This window comes from Rana temporaria, chromosome 11 (assembly GCF_905171775.1).
Source record: "Rana temporaria chromosome 11, aRanTem1.1, whole genome shotgun sequence".
NCBI lineage: Eukaryota > Metazoa > Chordata > Amphibia > Anura > Ranidae > Rana > Rana temporaria.
In genome coordinates this window covers 160,064,514-160,074,583 of record NC_053499.1, presented here as the reverse complement: position 1 = coordinate 160,074,583, position 10,070 = coordinate 160,064,514, and the positions used below count along the sequence as shown (strand labels likewise).

Genomic DNA, 10,070 nt, shown 5'->3' with positions numbered 1-10,070 from the left:
AACGCCGCAAAGGTTCTACAGCGTGCCTCGCGGTATGACAGGACTGCGTACGTAAAGACTCCTCGGTACCCAAGTCAACAACAAAGGGGGAGTTTCCGTCCTCAACAGCTCAAGCCCATGTTAAGTAAATAAACATGGCAGCCATGCAAAACATCAGTAAATAAAAGGGGACAATGCAGAGGTTGTGTTGCTTTATTAGGACCCAGTCTAATAAATAACATTTATTTATATCTTTTTTTGGACAGCAGGTGGCACTTTAGGTTCCTTTTCTTGCCCATTGTTGAAAAAAAGCCTGGTTACAAATCTCAACAGCTCAAGCTGAAAAAGCTCTTCTCCAGGCATGACCAAAATGTACCCCCCAAACCCCTCTCTAGAACTTGAGAGGAAGTAAACCCCGACGGGTTTTACTTTCTGTTTTGCTCTGTGTAAACCCTGCAAATGAAAGCCATAATGGGCTAGTATGAATCACATACTAGCCCATTATATGACACTTACCCGCAAACGAAGCCTGCACCGTCCGCTGTGCACGGCGCGTCCATCTTCGCCCCTCTTATTTTACGGGGGGCCGTGGACTACCGCTCTGACTGGCCGGAAGCCGCGTGACTAGAAAAATCCTGACTAGGTTTGCAAAACGAGCAGGATTCAAGCCACAGCGGTGTGCAGTACCGCATTTGGCCTGAAGTGGGGAGGGGGGCGCCGGAGCCGAGTCGATCAGAAATGCTCAGAAGAACTCCGTTCCTGAGTTCAGCCGAGCTGTCCTCGGGCCTTTCCGAGGCTCTCCAGCTCCCTCCCACCTCTGGCCACATGCGGTATTGCATGCCATTGAAGTCAATGCGGAACAAATTATTTTCGTTTCCATTGACTTCTATGGGGAAATTCGCTTTGAAATGCGAGTGCTTTGGATTACAAGCATTCTCCTTGAACGGATTATCCTCGTAATCCGAGGTTCAACTGTAGTGAATCTGTATGGGAGTGGTTTTATAATTATAAATCAGCTACTGCACTTGCAGGGTTCTGTCCGTCCCCTTCCCATTTTTCTCCCCTATCCCTTCCCATATTTCTCCAATTAGCTACTTTGCCACTTTATCTGGAGAGCGCTTGATCAACCCCTGTTGTTGTTTATACAGTCCAGACCTAAATCCCATTGAGAATCTGTGGCAAGACTTGAAAATTCCTGATCACAGACGCTCTCCATCCAATCTGACAGAGCTTGAGATATTTTACAAAGAAGAGGAATGGGCAGAAATGTCCCTCTCTAGATGTGCAAAGCTGGTAGAGACACCCCCAAAAAGACTTGTAGAGAAAGGGGGTTCTACAAAATATTGACTCCGGGGGGCGCCATACAAATGCCCCTCCCCCCACACTTTTCACATATTTATTTGTATCATTTTTATTCCACTTCACAATTATGTGCCACTTTGTGTTGGTCTATCACAGTGATGGTGAGCCTGGGCACCCCAGGTGTTTTGGAACTACATTTCCCATGATGCTCCGGCACTCTGCAGTGTAGTTGAGCATCATGGGAAATGTAGTTCCAAAACATCTGGGGTGCCAAGGTTCCCCATCACTCTATCACAGAAAATACATTTACCGTATTTGCCGGCGTATAAGACGACCCCCTTCCTACCAGTCTGTCTGGAAGCTGAGGGGGAGCCGGAACAACCGCTGACAGGAACAGGCTTTTTTTCAAATCCCACTGTGCCACTCCATTACATGCCCCACTGTGCCATTCCATTACATGCCTCCTTGTGCCATTCCATTCCCCACTGTGCCACTCCATTACATGCCCCCACTGTGCCATTCCATTTACTACCCCCACTGTGCCATTCCATTACATGCCCCACTGTGCCATTCCATTACATGCCTCCTTGTGCCATTCCATTACATGCCCCACTGTGCCATTCCATTACATGCCTCCTTGTGCCATTCCATTACATGCCCCACTGTGCCATTCCATTACATGCCCCCACTGTGCCATTCCATTACATGCCCCACTGTGCCATTCCATTACATGTCCCACTGTGCCATTCCATTACATGCCCCACTGTGCCATTCCATTACATGCCCCACTGTGCCATTACATTACATGCCCCACTGTGCCATTACATGCCTCCTTGTGCCATTCCATTACATGCCCCACTGTGCCATTCCATTACATGCCCCCTTGTGCCATTACATTACATGCCCCCTTGTGCCATTCCATTACATGCCCCACTGTGCCATTACATGCCTCCTTGTGCCATTCCATTACATGCCCCACTGTGCCATTCCATTACATGCCCCACTGTGCCATTCCATTACATGCCCCACTGTGCCATTACATTACATGCCCCACTGTGCCATTACATTACATGCCCCACTGTGCCATTCCATTACATGCCCCCACTGTGCCATTCCATGCCTCCACTGTCCATCACATGCCTCCACTGTGCCGGCCAAGACGATCTCCCTACCTTATTTTTTTCCTGCGGACATCCATGTTTCAGGCTATGGGCATCCACGATTCAAAAGCCGCGCCTCCTCCTCAGACTGTCCCGTGATAGGCAGAACACTAATTTTACCAGCGGGGCCTCTGTTCAGTGTTCCGCCTATCACGGACGTCCTCTCTTTCGAGGATGAGAAGGCATATGTGATAGGCGGAACACTGAACAGAGGCGCTGCTGGGAAAATGAGTGTCCCGCCTATCACGGAACAGACTGAGGAGGAGGCGCGGCTTTTGAATCATGGATGCCCGCAGCCTGAAACATGGATGCCCGCAGCCTGAAACATGGAGGTCCGCAGCCTGAAACATGGATGCCCGCAGCCTGAAACATGGATGCCCGCAGCCTGAAACATGGATGCCCGCAGCCTGAAACATGGATGCCCGCAGCCTCAAACATGGATGCCCGCAGCCTCAAACATGGATGCCCGCAGCCTCAAACATGGATGCCCGCAGCCTCAAACATGGATGCCCGCAGCCTGACGGAGACAGATCCGGCGTATAAGACGACCCCCGACTTTGGATGCATTTTTGGCTTGGCTTGGAAGGGGGGCAAAAAAAAAAAAAAAAAACATATTTTTTTTGTGAGCTGGCACCATCTGGTGGTGAGCCGTTGGTATTACAAGTTATTACCACCAGATGTGTAAGCTGGCGCCATCTGGTGGTAGCCGTTGGTATTACAAGTTAAGCATTACAAGTTAAACAGCAATTCTAATGTAATTTTTCACTATTTTCACTGCCATCTTCTTCCCTCTAATTAGAACCCCCAAACATTATATATATTTTTAACACACTAGAGAATAAAATGGCGATCGTTGCAATACTCTGTCACGCCGTATTTGCACAGCGGTCTTACAAGCGCACTTTTTTGGGGAAAAAAATTACACTTTTTCTAATTAAAAAATAAGACAACAGTAAAGTTATCCCCATTTTTTTTTTTATATTATGAAAGATAATGTTACGCCGAGTAAATTCATACCCAACATGTCACGCTTCAAAATTACGTCCGTTCGTGGAATGCCGACAAACTTTTACCCTTTAAAATCTTCATAGGCGACGTTTAAAAAAAATCTACAGGTTGCATGTTTTGAGTTACAGAGGAGGTCTAGAGCTAGAATTATTGCTCTCGCTCTACCAATCGCAGCGATACCTCACATGTGTGGTTTGAACACCGTTTACATATGCGGGCGCTGCTCACGTATGTGTTCGCTTCTGCGCGCAAGCTCGTCGGGACAGGGCGCGTTTTCTGGCTCCTAACTTTTTTAGCTGGCTCCTAGATTCCAAGCAAATTTGTCAACCCCTGAATTAAAGGAAATTTCAAGGGGTATGAATACTTTTTCAAGGCACTGTAGGGGTCTATTTTTATTTCTTTATCTGTTCAGCCTCAACTTAAAAACAAAAAAAAAAGTCTGATGCCACCTGTTGCACGCAGAGCAGCTTCCTCATCTCATAAACCTTTGGCAGGAAAGTCTGGAGGAGGGAGGAGGAGGAGGGAGGAGTCGTCCTTCCTCCAGACATATGGAAAGCGTATGGGGTGTTTTCGTGTTTTCCCGCAGCGGTTGCCTCCCCCCTCCCTCCCCCAAGCAGGGGGCTCCAGCCTGCACAGGGTGAGTGTAAACACCAGATCAGGACAATGTGTACAGACTCCGACCGTCCAGAAAATAATTATATTCCCAACAGTCACACTGAGGTTGCAACATTCCCCCGGCTGCACGGAATTTTAAGCAGAAGGAATTCAATGAAAAACCTGGAAGGTTCATTTCCTGCGGCGCCGTTTGGCTTTTTCTTCCTCTTTGGGGTGCAAAAGACTGTCCCTTTTTTTTGGGGGGGGGGGGACAGACGGTAAATGTTTGTTGTCCTATTATCTAGCAACTCTACTATCTTCATGGTTTATTGTTAGGACCGGAAAGGATTTGCCCCCTTAAAGACCGGGGCCATTCGGCACTGCGTCGCTTTAACTGACAATTGCGCGGTCGTGCGACGTGGCTCCCAAACAAAATTGGCGTCCTTTTTTCCCCACAAATAGAGATTTCTTTCTTTCTATGTGATTTTTATTTTTTGCGCTATAAAGAAAGAAAGAAAGAAAGAAAGAAAGAAAGAAAGAAAGAAAGAAAGAAAGAAAGAGAATTTTGAAAAAAACAAACAATATTTTTTACTATAATAAATATCCCTCAAAAAAATCTTTATAAAAAAATGTTTTTTCTCAGTTTAGGCTGATACGTATTCTTCTACAGATTTTTGGTAAAACAAAAAACAACCAAACTGATTGATTATTGATTTGTAGACGCTATAACTTTTGCGCAAACAAAATAGGGGATCGTTTTATGGCATTATATATATATATATATATATATATTTTTTTTTTACTAGTAATGGCAGCGGTTTTTATTTTTTGCACTATAAACAAAAAAATAATGTTTTTTTTTTTTTACTATAATAACCCCTCCCCCCCCACAAAATAAAAATCTTCATCAGTTTAGGCCAATATGTATTCTGCTACATGTTTTTTGTAAAAAATAAATAAATAAAAATCAAGATTTACTTTTTGCTACAATTAATATATTCCCCAAAAATATATATATATATAAAAAAAAAAAATCCTCAGTTTAGGCCGATACGTATTCTTCTACATATTTTTGGTAAGAAAAAAAAAAAAAACCCCCTTCCAAACGTTGCTCTATCCCAGTGATGGTGAACCTTGGCACCCCAGATGTTTTGGAACTACATTTCCCATGATGCTTAGCTACACTGCAGAGTGCATGAGCATCATGGGAAATGTAGTTCCAAAACATCTGGGGTGCCAAGGTTCGCCATCACTGCTCTATCTCTTGTGATATGATCTTTCCCCCCCCCCCCCAATAAAAACTTTTGGACGTAATTTGACGATCCGTGGTGTTCTGGCGAATATCTACGCTTGTTTGGCGTTTCCAGAACCCAATTGGCAATCGTTGCAGACAGTGCCCACCAATTTTTGAGCCCTATTTGCCAGGAAACGTGTGAGGTAGGAATATTGATCAGGGAGTCGCCCCTTCTGCGGATGAACCCCAACATTTTCACATTTTTATAATCTACCCGCAACATTTTTTTTTTTCCCTAGTTGTGCAAATCAATAATCTTTCAGGTTGATTAAAATTGATAAAATTGGTCCCCAAAGTGTCAAACATGGCCGCCTGGATAATAGTCCGGATCGTTGCTGTAATCGTCGGGAGTAACGGAAGAGTCCACCAGCCCGCTATACGAGGAGGAGGAGCTCTGCGTCAGCCCAGAAAACGCAGACGAGGGAGGAGAATCACTTTCTGCGCAGTCGGGGGGCCGGTGAATATACTTCCTCACCAGATCCGGAGGCAGCGGGTTCAGGTGGACTTGCGGTTGAAACCTCCAAGACGTCAATCCTTGAGGCAAGTGCCCACCACGCGTTTCACTCCGTTCCCCAGAGACACAAGACGTAGTGTTCCGCTGCTCATGGGCGTGTCTTTTAGGCGGGGTCACTTTGGTTCCTCCCCTGCTGTTCCTCTTGTTCTTTGCCCCGCGGTCTAATTCTGAACACGCATCGTGACCCGCGTCCTCCTGGGACTGTAGGGGGTTCGGAGGAGAAAGATGCTCAACGCGATTCACTTCAGAACTTTCGCTGCCGTCAAAGCCGAAAATATCCAAAAATGTGGCGCGCCCTTTCTCCGCGGCTATGATTTGATCCGAAGCTCTTCTGCTGCAAGTGGGGTCTGATGGCACTCGGGCGAGGTTGGTTTCCTGGGAACCCTCCAGCTCAATTATGGTTTGGTCAGAGTCGTCGCCGTCCCCCTTGCTGGCGGAATCCGGTCCCGGACAATTCTGACGCCTCTTACCCCAGGCTGGCAAGCCATTGTGGGGTTCCTCGGCCGACGAATCGGTGCGGAAGAGATAACTCCGGTCCTGCTGCATCATCGTCACACTCCTATCTGAACTACCTGAGCAAAAAATAAAAAAGATAAACTAGGATGTAAACCCAACAAAATTACCACAATATCATTTAAATAATTTTTTTTTATTAAAAAAGGGTTAATATAGGGATGAAGATTTTATTTTTTTAACCTGTTCTCGTCCGCACCATAGCTGAATGACGGCTACAGCGCGGACCTACATTGCCCGGAGGGGCCGTCATACAACGTCCTCTCATTTGCACGCTCGCCGCGCACCCCCTGTGTGGTGCGCTTAGTGATCACCGAGTCAATGAGACTTGGGGGATTACAGATCGGGGTAAGGGGCCAATCCCGGCCCCTTACCACACAATCACGTGATGTAAACAGAGGATCGGTAATCGTTTTTTTTTTTTTTCTCCTCACACTGGCGGCGCGAGAAGAAAAAAAAAGCCGATCACCGGCTTCTGTGAAAGGGACATCGGTCCCCGAAGAGGAAGAGGCTCAGCCACCTCATCTGTGCCCACCAGTGAGGACACCAATCAGTGCATATCAGTGCCCACCAGTGACAATAATCAGTGCCCACCAGTGACAATAATCAGTGCCACCAATCAGTGCCCAGTGCATATCAGTGACAATAATCAGTGCCCACCAGTGACAATAATCAGTGCCCACCAGTGACAATAATCAGTGCCCACCAGTGACAATAATCAGTGACAATAATCAGTGACAATAATCAGTGCCCACCAGTGACAATAATCAGTGCCCACCAGTGACAATAATCAGTGCCCACCAGTGACAATAATCAGTGCCCAGTGCATATAAGTGCCAACCAGTGCATATCAGTGACAATAATCAGTGCCCACCAGTGCCACCAATCATTGCTGCCTATAAGTGCACATCACTGCCACCCATCAGTACTAGCTATGCCACCTATCAATGCAGCCTTATCAGCGTACATCAATGAAGGAGAAAAATTAGCGGTTAGCTAAAAATGTCCTATGTGTACAGTGTAGCACGACCGCGTAATTGTCATTCAAAGTGTGACAGCGCTGAAAGCTGAATATTGGCCTGGGCAGGAAAGGGGGTGAAAGCGCCCGGTAAGCAAGAAGGTTAAATAACATTCCTTACAGAAATAAAATAAATAAATCACAATGTTTTAGAAAACAAGTGACACTTTATTAGAGGGACACGGAACAAATAGGCAGTTCTTCCAAAGAACAAACAAAACAACTCACAAAGTGAGTGAACAGAATATCCGGCCTCTCGGAGGTGACGAAACACGCGGGGGAGGGGCTCCCGGCTGATAACATATTATACAACCCTGACATTAGCGGGCCGGGGTCCCGTCTTCACAAGGTGCGTTGCGACTTACTCTGCGAGATGGGAAGTACGGGGGTGCGTACGCTGTCTTCTCTGTGCAGGCGCGGCTGCTCTCTGCTTCTAGGGACCTTAAGGAAAAAAAAAAAAAAAGGTCATACAAAAAAATCGAAACTCTAGAAATATGAAAACTCCCTTTTTCAGTGGGGCTCCCTCGTATGTTTTCATTTTCCCGGAGTTCAGCTTTAACTGCTTGTCGCCCGACTACTGTACATAGCGACGGTGGCAAGGCGGCTCTCTCCTGCGCAGGATCACGTTCCTAGTACGCGACGTGCACTTCTGGGTCTGTGGCACGCATGCGCGACCCGTTTACCACTGCGATTATACACGGCGGGAGCTGATCTGCAGGTACCGTGGACTCGATGAATTTCTCACCGTGCAGGCGTGTGCCCCCACCGCGAGCTCCATGACCGTGCCCGCAGGACCCGCGGACTCAATGTCCGGCGCTGTCCCATGATCTTGGCACAGTAAACAAGGCATCTCCCCTGTTCTGCCTAGTGACAGGACAGTGATCTTCTGCTCCCTGTCATCAGGAGCAGTGATCGGTCACAGGCAGCCCATTCCCCCCCCCCCGCACTGTTAGAATAACTCCCTAGGACACACTTAACCCCTTCATCGCTCCCTAGTGTTTAACCCCCTTCCCTGCCAGTGACATTAACACAGTAATCAGTACATTTTTATAGCACTGATCGCTGTATAAAAGACAATGGTCCCAAAATGGCGTCAAAAGTGTCCGATGTGTCAGCCATAATGTCGCAGTCACGAAAAAAAAAAAAAAAATACGCAGATCTCCGCCATTACTAGTAAAAAACAAAAAATAATAATAATAATAATTTATTAAATAAAAATGCCATAAATCTATCCCCCATTTTGTAAACGCTATAACTTTTGTGCAAACCAATCAATATACGCTTATTGCGATTTTTTTTTAACCAAAAATATGTAGAAGAATACGTATCGGCCTAAACTGAGGAAAAAAAAAAGTTTTTTTTATATATTTTTGGGGGATATTTATTATAGCAAAAAGTAAAAAAATATTGAATTTTTTTCAAAATTGTCGCTTTATTTTTGTTTATAGCGCAAAAAATAAAAACCGCAGAGGTGATCAAATACCACCAAAAGTGGTTAAAATACGAATATAATGTGTACCCGGTCTCTACACCCCGGGGGCCACTTCATACCTCTTGCTCAAGAGCCGTCTGAAGCCGATAGAGGAATTCCCAAAGCAGCTTTTCCAGAGCCTCCAGGAACTTCTCCCCGTATTCTGCCTGCAGTGAGGTCTGTGGGGGGGGGGAAAGGAACAAAAAATTATAGTGGATTGAACATTTTCTAAGCCGATGAGCCAGAAGATAAGAAAATATCCTGGACTGCCGCACTCCGTAGAATGACGTCTTTATTAAATAAAATCCAAAAATAATCCAAAATGTTACAGTCAAAATAAAAAGATGAACAACAGGAAAAAAGGTGGCCAACGCGTTTCACATCGTGAGATGCTCATTCACAGCTGAGGAGCCAGAATACGTTTACAGATCCTCCAGACAGCCAGGAAATTAGGATTGAAAAGGGATTATCCTCCAAAGGCATAACCACCCACGTTGGCACAATGTTGGCACAATACATATCTTATACCCGAGGGGCTGCTGGAAATTACGGGTCAGAGATGCAGTGTGTAAGAAGACAGCGTCTCTGTCATGAGAGCCAGGAGAGTACTAATAACCAGGGCTTGACAAATTTGCTTGGAATCTAGGAGCCAGCTAAGAAAAAGTTAGGAGCCCGCAACGCGCCCGTCCCACCGAGCTCTCGCGCAGAAGCGAACACATATGAAAACGGTGTTCAAACCACACATGTGAGGTGTCGCCACGATCGGTAGAGCGAGAGCAATAATTCTAGCCCTAGACATCCTCTGTAACTTAAAACGTGCAACCTGTAGAATTTTTTAAACATCGCCTATGGAGATTTTAAAGGGTAAAAGTTTGTCGCCATTCCACGAGCGAGCGCAATTTTGAAGCGTGACATGTTCGGGTATCAATTTACCCGGCGTAACATTATCTTTCACAATATAAAAAAAAAAAAAATTGGGCTAACTTTACTGTTTTTTTTTTTTTTTTCGAATTAAAAAATAAGACGTGTATTTTTTCCCAAAAAACTGCGCTTGTAGAACTGCTGCGCAAATACGGTGTGATAGAAAGTATTGCAACGACCGCCATTTTAGTCTCTAGGGTTTTAGAATAAAAAAATATATATATAAAAATTATAATATATATACATATATATGTTTGGGGGTTCTAAGTAAAGGGAAGGAGGTGGGAGGGCAGTGA

The 10,070-nt window shown here is 45.6% G+C and overlaps 1 protein-coding gene across 1 annotated transcript; it reads right to left on the bottom strand.

Annotated features, from left to right (window-relative positions):
* Positions 1-5,329: 5,329 nt before the first annotated feature.
* LOC120917104 lies at positions 5,330-9,159 on the bottom strand. Its single transcript, XM_040328149.1, has 3 exons — positions 8,934-9,159; positions 7,744-7,823; positions 5,330-6,419 (listed from the first exon to the last, which is right to left on the bottom strand). The coding sequence occupies exon 3, from the start codon at positions 6,398-6,400 to the stop codon at positions 5,636-5,638; it is 765 nt and encodes a 254-aa protein (XP_040184083.1). The 5' UTR covers positions 6,401-6,419; positions 7,744-7,823; positions 8,934-9,159; the 3' UTR covers positions 5,330-5,635.
* Positions 9,160-10,070: the final 911 nt, after the last annotated feature.